Source organism: Trichoderma citrinoviride, assembly GCF_003025115.1.
Source record: "Trichoderma citrinoviride strain TUCIM 6016 unplaced genomic scaffold BBK36scaffold_8, whole genome shotgun sequence".
In the NCBI taxonomy this organism is placed as follows: Eukaryota; Fungi; Ascomycota; class Sordariomycetes; order Hypocreales; family Hypocreaceae; genus Trichoderma; species Trichoderma citrinoviride.
In genome coordinates this window covers 1600543-1615756 of record NW_020194716.1, presented here as the reverse complement: position 1 = coordinate 1615756, position 15214 = coordinate 1600543, and the positions used below count along the sequence as shown (strand labels likewise).

The 15214-nt window shown below is 54.5% G+C and overlaps 6 protein-coding genes across 6 annotated transcripts; 5 read left to right on the top strand and 1 right to left on the bottom strand.

Moving 5' to 3' along the window:
* Nucleotides 1–237: 237 nt before the first annotated feature.
* BBK36DRAFT_1120070 (hypothetical protein) lies at nucleotides 238–1844 on the top strand (the record flags this gene model as incomplete). Its single annotated transcript, XM_024890655.1, has 2 exons — nucleotides 238–823; nucleotides 886–1844. 2 exons carry the CDS (start codon nucleotides 238–240, stop codon nucleotides 1842–1844), a joined length of 1545 nt encoding a protein of 514 aa, XP_024749342.1.
* Nucleotides 1845–2148: 304 nt separating this feature from the next.
* BBK36DRAFT_164662 (malate dehydrogenase) lies at nucleotides 2149–4187 on the bottom strand (the record flags this gene model as incomplete). The annotated part of the gene is made up of 5 exons (XM_024897761.1): nucleotides 2149–2911; nucleotides 2972–3215; nucleotides 3275–3539; nucleotides 3598–3629; nucleotides 3695–4187. 5 exons carry the CDS (start codon nucleotides 4185–4187, stop codon nucleotides 2149–2151), a joined length of 1797 nt encoding a protein of 598 aa, XP_024749341.1.
* Nucleotides 4188–8690: 4503 nt separating this feature from the next.
* BBK36DRAFT_1120046 (hypothetical protein) lies at nucleotides 8691–8912 on the top strand (the record flags this gene model as incomplete). The annotated part of the gene is made up of 1 exon (XM_024890650.1): nucleotides 8691–8912. A coding segment is annotated over one exon (222 nt), but the record flags the coding sequence as incomplete, so codon positions are not given.
* A 306-nt stretch (nucleotides 8913–9218) lies between these two features.
* Nucleotides 9219–9809, top strand: BBK36DRAFT_1085205 (hypothetical protein; the record flags this gene model as incomplete). The annotated part of the gene is made up of 1 exon (XM_024888951.1): nucleotides 9219–9809. A coding segment is annotated over one exon (591 nt), but the record flags the coding sequence as incomplete, so codon positions are not given.
* A 1998-nt stretch (nucleotides 9810–11807) lies between these two features.
* On the top strand, nucleotides 11808–13790 carry BBK36DRAFT_1135629 (hypothetical protein; the record flags this gene model as incomplete). Its single annotated transcript, XM_024892705.1, is given in 7 exon segments — nucleotides 11808–11826; nucleotides 11873–11937; nucleotides 11974–12028; nucleotides 12261–12305; nucleotides 12318–13087; nucleotides 13165–13466; nucleotides 13524–13790. Coding segments are annotated over 4 exon segments (1380 nt in total), but the record flags the coding sequence as incomplete, so codon positions are not given.
* A 140-nt stretch (nucleotides 13791–13930) lies between these two features.
* BBK36DRAFT_1169693 (hypothetical protein) lies at nucleotides 13931–14404 on the top strand (the record flags this gene model as incomplete). Its single annotated transcript, XM_024895351.1, has 1 exon — nucleotides 13931–14404. The coding sequence occupies one exon, from the start codon at nucleotides 13931–13933 to the stop codon at nucleotides 14402–14404; it is 474 nt and encodes a 157-aa protein (XP_024749337.1).
* Between the last annotated feature and the right edge of the window lie 810 nt (nucleotides 14405–15214).

The window sequence follows — 15214 nt, the reverse complement described above, 5'->3', positions numbered from 1 at the left end:
CAATGTACTCGTACATCGACCTCCAAACTGCTACCGCTACCCCACCACTGCAGACATTCCTACAGTACCGCGCTACTCCGTATTCCTCCCAATCAACCAAACAACACAGCCAAACAAACCACCGTCAGTCAATCCATCGTCAACATCAGCTTCTACATGGTCCACCACAACCACATGCTGCATCCCCCATCATAGCATCCCACCAGCTTCACAAACCTCCCCCCAGCAACCCCCGCCATGGCCTCCAAAAAGTCCAAGGCCGCCCCCACTGCCGACGACAACCTCGACGAGCTCTTCTCAGGCATCGGCGACGACTCCAAGGCCAAGAAGCCCCCCAAGAAGCCCACCTCGGCCGCCGCCGCCGCAAAGGCCATTGGCAACGACGACATACTCGCCGACCTCGAGTCCGAGCTGGCCCCCCAGCCCGCCTCCCGCCCGCACACGCCCCGTCTCAAGGAGGCCATTGCCCGCCGCTCCACGGCCACGCCCCCCATTGGCGACGACAGCAACAAGGGCGGTGCCGCCGCGGCGCGCAAGTCCACCGACAGCTCGCAGAGCCTCAAGGCCAGCTTCACGCCCAGCGCTACGAGCTCCGAGCTCCACGATGCCGAGAGGCAGCAGCCGCAGTCGCAGCAGCAGCAGCAGCAGCAGCAGCAGTCCGGAGGCGGCTGGTGGGGGGGCATCCTGTCGACGGCGACCGGGGTCGTTAAGCAGGCCGAGGCTGCGTACAACCAGATCCAGCAGAACGAGGAGGCCCGGAAGTGGGCTGAGCAGGTCAAGGGCTTGAGGACCGGCATCGACGTCAACACACTCAAGAGCTATGGTGAGCTTCCCCAGCTGCAACAACCTCTTAGTACCGTCTTCGACTAACAATGTCTCAAAAAGGCGACGAGCTTCGCAACCGCGCTCTGCCAACGCTATCCAACATCATCAACACCATCGCTCCCCCCATCGGCTCTCACGAGCGCCTCCTCATCCACATCACCCACGACCTCGTCGGCTACCCGTCCCTCGACCCCCTCATCTACGATGTCTTCGCCGACGTCATGCAGCAGGTCGAAGGCGGTGACCTCAAGGTCGTTCAGAGGGGCCACGACAGCGGCTCCTCGCGGGCTCACGACAACACCGCCGGCTGGGACGACGGCCCCTGGTGGAGACAGGTCGACCAGCCCCGCGAGCTGGGCGTCGTCAAGGGCCTCGTTGAAGGCACCAAGCTCTGCCGCGTCAATGCCGAGTCGTACGCGACCGAGTACTTTGCCTCGCAGGGAGGCATTGACGCCGTCAAGGCCAAGGCGAGGTCAGGCGTCGTCGAGCCCGGCTCCGTCCGGACGTCGGATGTGTTCTTGTCTGTTCAGGCCATCGTCACTGATCAGGACAAGACGCTCTTTGGCCGGACTGCGGCCGCGGCCAAGGAGAAGAAGGATGCCGACGAGGAGGAAGAGAACGAGGACGAGTTCCGATTCGCCATCTTCATTGTCGATCCGGTTCACGAGATCGAATATGCCACCATCAGCCAGCCCATCCCCGCCAAGTGGGCTCGCTGGCTCGAGGCCCCTAGTCCCTTAACACCCCAGTCTGGAGATGACGATGCCGCGGGCTCTTCGCATAGCCGCATCCATGAGGATATCCGGAGCCTTGTCGAGGAGGGCGAGCTCGATCCCAGGGAGTGGGTTGCCGGGTGGCTGAAGGATTCGCTGACGCTTTCTGTGGGCATTGTAGCGCAGTGGTATGTGGCTCGCCGTATGCAGGTGGGTGTGAAGCATGCTGCTGCGAAGGCGGCAGAGAAGAAGGTTGATGACGATGATGACGAGGAAGAGGAAGAGGAGGAGTCTGATGAGGAGTAAATGATACTGTTATGGGCGTATGTTATTGATATTTGGACAATCCCCTTGACATTCTTCGCGCTTTCTGGGTGCTAGAACTCAGCTTACGACACTCCTTGCATTGTGCATCATATAATATACCTCTTGATATCTGAAAGATACTCATTGTCTATGCTTTGAACGTATCTGAATACCCAACAGGCAGTCTAGCAGTCTAGGTATCTAGACGCCCCTTTACCTTTTACATCTACATCTACTGTATCAATGTAGCCAAGCATCATCATTCTTTCCCTCCCCACCTCCGCTGCCTCCTCACCACCCTGTGCTACAGCCCCGGCATCGCCTTTCCAAGCTCCCCCTTGGCCGCCCTCGTCGCGTCCTCCATCTTGACCAGCTTCAGCGGGCGGTACTCTGGGTTCCACATCTGCTCCCTGATCCACTCCTCGAGCTCCTTCTCGTCCGAGGGGATCCCCTTTTCCGTGGCCACGCCTTCTTTGACGGCCGCCTGGATCACGCTCTTGGCCACTTGGACGCTCACGGGGCGCACATCCTCGACGTCCGGGAGCAGCGGCGCCGTGGCGTCTTTGAGCGCGGGGCTCAGTGCTGCGACGCCCTCGACGGCGGCCACGAGCATCTTGTCCGTGAGGAGCCTTGCCCGACTGAGCACGCAGCCGAGGCCTATGCCGGGGAAGACGACCGAATTGTTGCACTCGGCAACCTCAATCGTCACGTCCCCGCCATCGTCACCCCAGGGCCCCGTGACGGGCTCAAATGGCGACCCGGTGGCGACCAGCGCCTTGCCGTTGGTCCACTTGAGCAGGTCCGCCGGCTTCGCCTCGTGAAGCCGCGTCGGGTTGGACAGCGGGAAGATGATGGGTCGGGGCGCGTGCTCATGCATGGCCTTGACAATGTCCTCGGTGAAGGCGCCAGGCACGGTGGACGTGCCGATGAGGATGTTGGGGTTGACCTGCTGGACGACGGAGAGGAGGCTGGTGTTATCACTCCATTCGGAGGCGTCTTTGACGTACAACTTTTGGGCGGTCGAGACGTCCGATTTGGTTGTCAGGAGGCCTTCCTTGTCGATCAACCTGTGAAAAATTAGCATGTTAGAGGCATTCACTAGGGTATATATGAGTTGATAAACGTACCATATCTGCTGCGAAGCCTTCTCGTGACTAATGTTTTGCTCCGTGGCAATGGCGTCTCTGACTTGGTCTGCAATGCCGACTCCAGCACTGCCGGCGCCAAAAATGACGATGCGAGAGTCGCTGAGCTTCTGCTTACTGGCGTGCAGCGCGGCCATGATGGCAGCAAGCGTCACGCAGCCCGTGCCCTGAACGTCGTCATTGAAACAAGCAATCTTGGGGCGATATAGCTCCAGCAGACGCCTGGCTGCAGTTTGAATGACTATTAGCCTTGATGCAAAAGCAAACTTGAAGGTCAAATCATACCGTTTTTCGTGCCAAAGTCCTCAAAGTGAATGTACGCTCGAGGGAACAGCTTCCTAGCAGCTTCGACAAACGTCTGAATGAAGTCGTCGTATCGTTTCCCCCTAACACGAGGCTGGCGGAGGCCGAGGTAGAGGTCATCGTTGAGCAGCTCTTCGTTGTCTGTGCCGCAGTCTAGGACCACAGGGAGGGTTCGGTTGGGGTGGACACCGGCGCAGAGGGACGCGAGAGTCAGCTTTGCTCCAGATATGAGTATGCCGCCCACGCCCTGAGGGATGAGTTAACAATGACAACGTATCACGAATATAAAGTGAGATAGAGCATACCTGGTCGCCGATGCCAAGAATCTCTTCACCATCTAGGACAGGAGTAAGTAAAAGCTTATAGAAAGAGTGAGCAGTTGAAACGTAAAGGCAGCATTACCTGTAACGCAGATGTAGTCGACATCATCGGCCGTTCCCCACAGAGCAAGATCCTGCTCCACGAGTTCGGGATTGTTAATATTCAAGAAGCAGCCCTCCGGACGGCGGAAAAGCCTCGAGTAGTTCTGGATGGCATCGCCCTCGGTGGGCGTATACACGACGCTGAACATTTCCTTGAGGTGGGTGAGCAGCAGCTTGAAGAACAGCACCTCATTCTGGTCCTTGAGCGAGGTCAGGAACGTGTTCTTGTCCAGGGCGTCGCTCCTGGACTGGTACTGCTGGTATGCGCGCTTGACCTGGTTGTCCAGCGACTGCACGTTTGCCGGGAGCAGCCCGGTCAGGTTGAACTCTCGACGCTCGGAGAGCGGGAAAGCAGATCCCTTGTTGAACGTGGGGCTGTTGAGGAGCGCGGTGCCGGCGAGAGCGCAGTCGAGGGGGCCGGTCGTGCTAAGCGGGAGGTGGCTGAACTTGGTGGGCTTGTTGCTCGGAGGCATGGTGAGGGAGGATAGGGAGCGAGAATTACAGAGGAGGAGTGATGAGGGCTGCTGTGAGTATCTGAGGGTTGGTATACGATATAAATGGCATCTGCTGGAATGAGAGGAGGTTGTTCTTAGGATGCTGTTCATGCCGATGTTTAGGATGTGAGGGGAAATGGGGGGAAGTGAGGGGAAGGATAGGGAAGAATAGCGTGGTGATGATGACAGTTTGGTGTTGAGGTTTAAACTACGGCCAGGTCGTACTTGTGCCTCATGAGGTTGTAAGGTAGGCACGATAAGATGGATGCCGAAGATGGAGCGAGGGAAAGTGACGTAACCATGTGGTGACGATGTACAGCAGACGACAGCCCACGAGTTGCGCGATCATCTGCAGGCTTCCAGATTGGGACATACGTGGCAGACTCGAAGTCTTATTTTCTCTCCTTTGTTCCCTCGCAGACGCAGATTGTGTGCTACTTGGCTACAGGTACGAGTAGTAATAACTACAATAAGGTAGTGGTTGTCGTCCGCAGCCTTCAAGTTCCGACCTTGCAATAGCGTAAACGCCACCCGAGACCTCAACACACAATGCAAACACAAGTATTATACTACTTTGTACACAGATGTTCAATTGGTTACGTAGCGGAGATATGTAGGAGCGCTGGGAGCCGCGCCGATGTGGGCAATTTTCCCAGAGGGAAACCGAATCGACACGGACTATGATGGCCCATTCGTCTTGCAGCAGAAGCTGGAGGCGAGACTATCGGAATAGTCTCGTCTGCAATCGATACGCCAGCCCTTCCAGGCGCAATCGCAAGACGCGACGCGCCTGGAAGAAAGACTCGTGGGAGGACTGAGTGGCTGGCATGGATGTGCTGCGGGTAACAAGAGAAAGAAGGAAATCACAGAGTTTTACCGTGTGCCGAATTGGAAATATTGAGACTGAGTCAAGTCTGAAGCTTCTTGTCGGCGTCGAACAATCGTCATCACTTGAAAAGCTTCGATGGAAGCATTTGTGTTGTGAGAAGAGGAACAAACAAGTGCGTGAAGAGAGAAAATTCTTAGCAGTTGCTGTTTTGTTTGCGATTCTTGCCTTATCGATTAGGACCCCGTTTGGTTTCCCCGCAGCAAATGGAAACCTCAGGCGTCCCTTGTTCAGCCATTGTACGACACTCGTGTCTTGGAACAGCCAAGACACAATGCCAGCTTGCCCGATACATGATCGCGGTCCCAGATTCGTGGCTGCTGTTGAACTGCACCTCATGTCGGCAGCAAACGATGAGACTGAGGCTCATCGATGACCCGACGAAAGGTATGACGCGGCAACACTGGTGAAAGACCACTGAAGAACCAAGCAGCCAAGGTAGAGATGCTGAGAGTCTAGATTGCTGATCTCCTTGGCTGGCATCTTGTTAATATGGAGAAGAGAGTTGTACTCGTACTCCGTACGGTTGAGCTGATCAAAGGAGTAGGTTATCATGCAATCTCCAGGCTGTTCATCCTCCCGCTTACCTATCGCGCACTACGGAGTACCTTATGAGAGATGACCTGTGCAAGAGGGGGAAAGAAACCACCGCCGCCCATCACATACAAATTTATAGTGGCAGACCGGCGGTGGTTTCCCTCCCCCCTGTTGCTGTGCCACGGCCTGAAAACACATGGGCGACCTCCCTTGCCCCCCTTTGATCGTCGGAGGGACAGTTTGTCGGAGAATACCTGTGTCCCCCGTGGCATGCGAGCTGCATCGCGGCCCAACCCGGTGATTCCTGCAACTCGCATGGGTGGTGCGGCTGGTGCGGCTGAGGCAAGGCGCACCACACCAAACCCACAAAGTAAAGAAAACAGCCCACTCTAAAGGCAGGTTTCCTTCCATCATAGAAAAGAACGTAGCACGATACGCCATGTGGCGGTCATCCGCGATCAGGGATTGGCTGTAGGGAGGAAGACGTAAGGTGTCAGGGCGAATTATGCTGTGTCCTCGGCACATCTGACTCCCTTTGCTACGCTCGCTCGCATCCAATGCGGCACGCGTGAATGGCTACACTTCACGGGGGGAAAACACCACCTACAATAAGGAGATATAAAAAGCTAAGGACACACCATTAGTGACCTTGACGCTATAACCAGATCTGGCATCGACCCAGGCAACCAAGTTTCAAACTGTCTCGCTCTTCACCGAAATTGGCATCTCTAGCAATATGGCGGTGGTGAACAATGCGACAGACTTTGAGGCTCAATGCCACTTGAAGTAAGGCATCTGAGTTTACGGAGTATCTCAGCCCAATCTCGTGTGTAGGACAACTACTCTACAGAATGTAGGGTGTCAGGGGCGAACTGTACAAGTGTTTGGCAATAAGGGCACTGGTACCACGAGGCTGCTTAGGCCGATGTCATTATTCATTTCTTACCAGCAGAGCTGCATTAAGCATGCGTGAGAGAACACGAAGTAAAAGAGCCTACAGTATATACCTGACCGAGTGAGGCGCTGCCTGCCACGATGTCGTGAGTCCTGTTACAGACAACATCACAACATTAGTGGGCTTTTGCCTTACATATCTCTACATAGCACCACGGTTGCCACCGATCACATTCAATGCTTGGGAATTCTGGATAAAGCAGCGGGCAATTGGAAGGATCAGAGTACACTGCAGGAGGCGTTACATGCAGGAGGCGTTACATGCTTCTCAAGTGGAATCCATTCCCACCTCATGTAAGTGGGTAAACTCTCTAGATTTACTATCTAGGTACCTACCAGTACTAAATAGATGGGTAAGTGTCTTCTGTCACCTCCACTAGGCGCTACTGTCAAGCACGCATACCCCGGCGGGGGCAGCCGAAGTCTAGAGCTGTCGTCGCTAGGCCACCAGCAACGTCATCCCACCTAGTGGCCTCCTCCCGTGTTGCCAGCAAATAAAAATTAAATACCAGGGGGGCCTCTATCCCGGCCATTCCCCTACATCATTAATCCCTACATCGCATCAACGAGTGTAGGCTAGGTACCTGTAGTCAACACGACACAAAAGGCTCTCCCACTCTTGCCCTTCAACATCGCGAAGTTTAACGTCACAAGGTTAACCGTCGCCCGCGTTAAGACATCAGTACGAAGCTCTATGTACGAAGGGTCTATTGCAACATGAGTTAGAGGGCGGCAGCGCCTCGCCTGCGTAATTGCCTTAAGATCGAGGACGTACTTGTAATCGCGGTCACGGCCGCGGGTCTCTCCTTGTGATATCTCCTTTACGGTATTGACTGCAAGTGTGCCACACTGTGATGCAGTGTAGAGGCGTGGGAATTACGACTTGGAGGGTGTAGCACGGACCACTGCAGTTCAAATAGGAATTTGTTACGGTTCAAATAGGACTACTCTTTGCTTTTCAGTAACCCCCTACATCGTTGATGCGATGGAAGTGGAGGGAATGGCCGAGATAGAGAAGCGCCCAAACATGCAGAGACGCCCCTAGGTAGTAAGGTACAACTAACTACAGTTGGCGGGGTCACTGGGGCGCTTCCTATTCGCCGGCGCGTGTTGGATCAAGGTACGAGACACATGACGGTACATGTACCTTTTTCATACGCGTACGGATTGGGTCAAAGTAGCGCTGCTTTCGAAGAGTTGGGAGTTTCAAGCCGCCACCGCAGTGTTAGAAATGAGGGGAGAGAGAAGAAGGAGACCTCCTTACAAAGAAAAGAAAGGTAAGAGAAAAAGCAAAGAGAAAGAGGGTATAGGAAGACAAAAAGCTAATAGAGGGCAACGAAGAGCCGGAGGCAGACGAGAGACTATCACGCACCCAGTCAGTCGTCTGGGGCCGCTACACAAGTCGTTTGTCTCGCGGTGTCTAAAAAAAGACAAGTAAGAGAGAAAAGCAAAGAGGAAGAGACAACGAAGCGCCAGAGGTAGACGAGAGACTACCATGTAGACAAGAGATTATGGCGTACCGAGACAAGAGACTGTCATCCACCTACTAGTCAGTCCACTGGGACCGCTATACAAGCTGGGTGTCTCGCTGTTTGTAACCCCCTACCATCTGTCTTACAGCAAATTAGGCTCGGGAATTTCTCTCGCCGAGGATAGAAGAGATCAGATGCAGGGACAATGAATGCTAGAGGCGGGTCCGGCTGCCACGTTTGTGCGAGGCTGGCCACGGCACGGAACTGGGAGTGACTCCCGAGAGAAACCAGATATCTGGTTCGGTGATTGCTCAGGTGTAGGGCGATTGTCGTTGCCTTTTACCCCAAGGCTTCCTGCATCAGTATAAATACCTAACCATGCGACGCTTTAACTTCACTCTCCAACCAGGTCCTTCACCCTCAGACCTTAACCCCATCATCACTCCTTGAACATATCTGAACTACATGCACCGAGCTGGCTAAGTCGGGAGATGCCGTCCACCAGCATGGCCTCTCATGACCATGAATCCGGCGATACTGAGTCTTCCTCAGTGTCAGCACGGAGAGAGCTGATATGTGGTGGGTATTTTGTCCGTCTGATGTGGTGGGTGGACAAGACGATTGCTAATCTCAATGATACCATCATCAGGTCTCCCGTACGATGATTCCTCTCCCTGGTCCCCTCTTCAACCACAGGGTACAAATACTGGCCTTGTCAACACATTGGTGTTGTGTCCTGGCAAAGACTGCGAGTCTTCATCCTCAGATGGCACGAGTGTCTTCACCCCAGCAGCCACCGACCCCAGCCATGATTTTGTTGATGCTACGAGTACCACACACACTGATCTCCAAGATGGACGCGCGTCCCGTGATGCCATGAGTGCCATGAGCCTTGATGCTCAGTTTGGATGCTCGGGCATTCGTGGCCATGATGTTGATGGCATCCTCCAGGGACTTGGGGGCACTTTGCGCCAAAGTATCGAGCCGATATGCGACGGTAACCCTAAGCGATATCCCACAGAACTGATGATAGACGAGGGCGATGACGGAGACGAAACTGCAAGTCTATCACCGGATGCCATAGCTGAGGAAGCACTCGCAGCTGAATGCTTTCCCCAACCGCCCGGTCTGATCGATACTCAATACGCCAAACCCATCTGTAAATGTGCCACCGAAACACATGGCTCTGTCGAGGTACGCATCGGATGGGATTCTGCAATACGTCGCTGGCGGAAGGGTTCTGAACTCAGGTACATCGTGTGCACTGACGGCTTCCCACCGTGTCTCGCGAGGCGAGTGGAAGACGACATGAAACAGGCGATTTCCGCTTGGCAGGGTATTGGCGTGAGCTTCAAGCAAGTCTCTCGCGATTCTAAAGCCACATTCACCGTCAGATACCAAAGGGGCATATGGAAGAAAGCTTACGCCTGCTCTTTCTTTCCTGATCCTTCGCCGGCAGAGTTGCTCGTGTTCGAGCCGACTTGTTCCAAGCCCGAATACCTGCCGAACATACTGGCACACGAGATCGGTCATATTCTGGGTCTTCGCCACGAATTTGCTCTTGAGAAAGAGGGGTGGGAACCTTCTTGTCGCCTTGGGCCTGAGAATCCCCAGTCGATCATGCAATATTATGATCACTTGGGGAAGTACAAAGTCAATGATCTTGACCTCCAAGGCCTAAGGGAATTCTATGAGTACGATCAAGAAAAGTACGACGGGCTAGCGGTACTTGATATCGAACCAGGACTACATGATTTCAGCGAGGGAAGTATTCCCGGGGCTGTAATGAGAGTCGCGCCGCCGATACTCACATTGATCTGTGCTCACATACTTCTTTCTTATCTTTTTTGAACCCTTTTCAAAGATCCTATCAGACAATTACATCCGAATCAGTCTTTATTTTCTATTCTAATCATTTTTTTTTTTTTTCAATAAAACATGGCTTATTTCCCTTCTCTCCCCCCTCTACCTTTTTCTTTCTTTCTTTTCTTTTCTCCCCTCTCGTCTTCCTTTCTCTCTCAGTTTCCCCTCCTCGTTTTCCTTCTATTTGGGCTCTTTCTTTGTTTTATAGCCAGGATGACCGATCTTCGTTCATCGCTTTATCTATACCTTCAGAACAATATTTCTATCCTGCGAATCTTGTTTAGTATAGATGTACATTGGGCAGTCTAGCTTGGCGCGAGTATCTACTAGATCAGTATACAGAGAATAATTCAATTCCTTTATTGGGCAATAAACAGCAAAGTGGAAGACGGTCAGAATCAGAATCTACAATTATCATCGACGATGCTCTGTTCTACTTTCCGACCAGATAGAATGTATCCACTCAGGCAGTCTTACACAAAAGCGCCGATGTGCCGCTGTTCATGACGGCTCCATATTGTTCTTGAGTGAAGTCAAGGTTGTCGCTCATACGTAAAATGCAAGAGCAGACTTCGACGATGCAGGATACCATCAAATTAAAGCAGTCTTGGGAACAGATCTCACGGATTATGGGTGCGAGCAAAGCAGTCCCTTGAGCACCCCCTTCTCTGAAGCGGCTCTTGGTTCAGATTTACACAATATGGTGGCTCGAGCGAGTCGGAGGTCTGGTACCTATATAGAGAACCCGCTTCCACTTGCCTTCTCTACGTCAGACTCAATCTCACTCATAACAATCTCGTCACATCATACAACCCACATTCTGAAGCGTCCATCACACTTCACCAGAATTTCAGGAGACGAGCTCATGGAATTTGGTAAGAATCGGCTAATTGAAGGTGCGGAGGAAGACCGCGAGAACGTGGAACTAGCTCTGGACGACATCGAAGCCTTTGGTGAGAAAATCGAGTGGTACGTCAGACGATGCTAACACAGCCATCCCTCGAGGGCAATCAATTGATGGATCTCGCAGCCCTAATAGATACTGCAACAGCAGGGTCTGCTCCAAGTCGTGCTTCGCTCGATCTTGCTTCGACTGGTGTCTTACGCATAGTCACCCCTCCGTGGAGGATACAGACGGCACGACCCCCGTCGCAATGCAGTACTACACGAACGATGCTCAAGGGCAACCTGTGTCTCGGACAAAGACTGTACATCGACGAGTATGCGGGCATGGAGATGCTCGAGAGCTTCCTGGCGATTGCAACATCGTCAAGTGTCCCTTCTCTGAGGACGAGTTATGGGAGCTCGAGTGGGAGCAACAAATGCAGGCCATGATGGCGCGTGAATCACCGTGAAGGGGCATTCGTCGCTATTGTATACGAAGCGCGGGCTGCTGCTGTGTACCGTAACAAGCCAAATCTTGCAGCCGGTCCGAATTCAGTGTACGTCAAGCTTGGGGTATGTATCATACCAGGTGAACGCTGAGCATGAACTGCGCGTGTACTTGTAAGTGAGCGCGAATACACGACATAGTTCGGCCCAGTGGTATCTGCGAGCTGCTCTGTATAGTCTTGAAGATTGAATAAACCTTTGTCAACAACCCCTTTTATAGACGCGGGCGGCGGAATTACAAGACATCGGAATTGTCAGCAAAGTCCATTTGAGGCGCTATTCCCGCCACTGCGCACCGTGTGGATAGCGAGGTGCCGATAAAATCTGAGACACTGCTGACTTGGTATATCAGCCTTTTAATTCCGTGCTCCGACCTTTCGACTCGAAGATCCAACATCAATCTCATCATCTCATTGGCGAGGAGCGAGGAGTCTGATGTCAAATTGGCGTTGAGACTGTGGGTTCAATGCCGGCTTCGAGATCGAACGTTCATTATCAGACTGACAAATGCAGCTCTCTCCATTGCCTCGCCAGACATACGGAGTACTACTACATACATTGCAACTGCAACATCACTGCGGACCACTCTATGAATAGCATCCCCCGTTATTCCTGTTATTCCGCAGTTCACACAACAACAAGAGACTCAAACCTCCGGCGGTGTTGCGTGTGAAACCCCGTCTCCCGCCTCCGCGTTGCCCATCCCGTCTAGTCCTATACCCGTCTCCCAGCCCCCCCCCCCCCCCCCCCCCCCCCCCCCCCCCCCGGACACAGATGACCAACATCGGAAAGGCCTGCGAGGCGTGCCGGGCCCGGAAAACGAGATGTGACGGCAAGGAGCCGTGCGCGCGGTGCCTCAACCGGAGCGTGTCGTGCGTCTACCGCACCCGGACGAGGAACCGGCCTCGCAAGTCGCAGACGCCGGGGACGGCCACGGCAGCGGCCTCGTCCTCCGGAGCTAGCAACCCGGACGAGACCCCGGCGCCGGCCGCCGCCGCGGGGGCACCGGAGCCCCGGGACAAGCCGCGGGACGACAACAGCTGGGGCTTCCACGTGCACAGCGTGGCCGCCATCACCACGTCGCCGTCGTCCATCATCCAGCTGCACTACGGGCCCTCGTCCAACTTCTCCATGCTGCACTCCATCTACCGCCTCATCACGGGCATACAGACGCCGCTGACGCGCCGCGAGGAGGTGGCCCAGGTCGGCCCCGGCCTGGACCTGTTCCAGAACCGGCAGCTCTTCTTCGGCGACCTGGCCGACGGCAGCAAGTCGACCATGGTCTCCAGCGACTACTCGGCCATGTTCCTCGACAAGGAGCTGTGCGGCCGCGCGCTGGAGCGCTACCTGTCCACCTTCTGGCACCTGCTGCCCATCCTGACCAAGGAAGACTTCCGCCGCCGCGCCGACATGCTGTACGCCTCGCCGGGGCTCTTCTCCTTCGACGCGCCCGACGTCGTCGTCGTCCTGCTGGCCATGGCCATTGGCGCGTCCATCCTCGAGGAGGAGGCCATGGCGCAGTTCCTCTTCCAGCGCGCCTCCCAGGGCGCCGACAAGCTCGACGAGCTCGTCAACATCCAGGCCATCCACATCCCGCTGCTGCAGGCCCAGTTCCAGCTCGAGCGGTCGCGGCCGCACTCTGCGTTTCTCTACGTCGGCGTGGCGTCGAGGAAGGCCGTCGCGGCGGGCCTGCACAGGGGGATCAGCATCAGGGGGCAGATGCGAGACTGCCTGCAGCGCCGGTTGACGTTTTGGAGTCTGTTCATCATGGAGACGTATGCAACAACTTACCTTTTTCTTCTTCTTCTTCTTCTATTCTTACGTCGTCATGCTAAAAAAAAAGTTGATACAGCTGGGTCTGCTTCTGCCTCGGACGCCCGACGTCCATCTCCGATCCGGGCGGCGGCGTCCCCGTGCCGCACGAGGAAAAGTTCATCCTGGCGCTCGTCAGGCTGGCGAGATTCATGTCCAAGTGCGCGGCGCGCATCTACAACCAGCACCACGAATCGCTGCTGCACATGTGGAACGCCGCGACGGAGCTCCGCCACGAGCTGCAGGCGTACGCGGAGGAGCAGCTGCTCGACATCCACATCGACGTTCAGGGGGAGCCGGGGGCGGGGGAGTGCGGCTTCTGCAAGACCATCATCGTCTCAAGTAGGTGGAAATTTCCCCTTAACTTCGAGTCGATGATAAGCTAATAAGATATGGCAGTGTATAACCACGTTCAGCTCCTAATGTTTCGCCCCTTTCTGGTCCTACGCGGCAAGCTGCGCGCTCCCGCGCCGCAGGTCGGCGCCGAGTCGTGCGACAAGCTCCGGGAGCTCACATGGCTCGATACGGCATGCGAGTACTGCCTGGAGCCCGCCCGCCAGATCATAAAGTACATCAACAAGTCGTGCGAGATCAACGACCTCTGCAAGGTACGCCCCTTCGAACTACGATCGAGTCGGGGGCTGACGAAGTATGGAACTTGACCGCTCTCCCAACAGGAAACCAAGTACTTCTCCTTCTTCCTCGAAGGCGCCTGCTACGTCCTCGGCTTCGACATGCTCCAGGACAAGACAAAGGTCGAAGCCCACCTCCCCTGGCTGCACGTCGCCCTCGACTGCCTCTCCTCCATGTCGCCCACCAACCCGGCCTCGCCCGCCCAGATCCAGATCCTCATCAAGGCCGTCAACCGCATCATCTGCACCGTCGTCCCAACCGCGAATCCCTGCCGCGGCATCCAGAGCCTCTGCGGCACGCCCCAGTGCGCCCCTGCCGGCGGCGGCGGCATGCCCATGCACGCCAACAACAACAACAACAACGGCAGCAACAGCCTGCTGACGCCCTCCGACACCTCGCCCGCGGCATCCGGATACCCGCTGTCGCTGACGTACTACGCGCCCAACAGCGCCCGGTCGTCGTCCGCCATGCCCGGGTTTCCCCCGCCCGGAGAGGGCCAGGGAGGAGCGGGCGCGATGAGCATCCCAGGGGCGCACGACCCGGACTTTGACTGGAGGATGTTTGACGTCGAGACGCTCATGTCGATTGATCCGTTTGAGTTTATCTTGAACGCGAAGATGAATGAGGAGGGGCAGACGGGGCTGTGAAGGACTTTCTGTTCTGCCTTTGCCTTTTTCACTCTGCATTTTTCGTTGGGGGGGGTCTTCGGCTTGCTGTGTATTATTATAGATTGGATGTTGAGTGAGACTCTGTACGCTACCTCAGATTGATATAAGTGGGAAACACATGGGAAAAGGTAATACGGCGTTTGGATGTTGGACGGCATACATAACATGACTTTGCAATAGGCTCTATATAATGACATCACGAGCATTCGAACTGTGGTCAATATCCATTCCATTTTCAGACCAAGTCAACTTCTCGTCCAATCTACTGCCTCACGACTCTCATCGCTCCGTCTTCACTAATGGACCATAACAACCTTCGGCGTTTTTTACAGCAGACCCTCCTGTCAATAGCAGAAAACACAGCTTCGGTAATGTAGGTATTCGACTGCAAGATCCATCACGCCACTTCGCGGTCATATACGATGAATGCGATTAGATCGACGGAATTACGGAGTTACAACGCATATAACTTGAACAGTATTACATCAGCTCTTCAAACATGATTCGAGCGGCTATAACTATCATTGTGCGCGCCTCTTATACGCACTAAGACTACACTCCATACTTATCCTTCATAACCTCTAACTTACATGTGATACCTACTAAGGTATACTTTGTACAGCCGCCTTGATCAGACCTTCAAGAGCCAACCTTCTGGTATGCTTATATCTTTAGAGTAACTCAATTGCTCTTACAAACGTTGTGATTGAAGGATGACTAGCCGCAAGTGCATGTAGGCCATCATGCTTTGGCTATACTTAGTCTATCTCGACTTTAGTAGGATGCCAA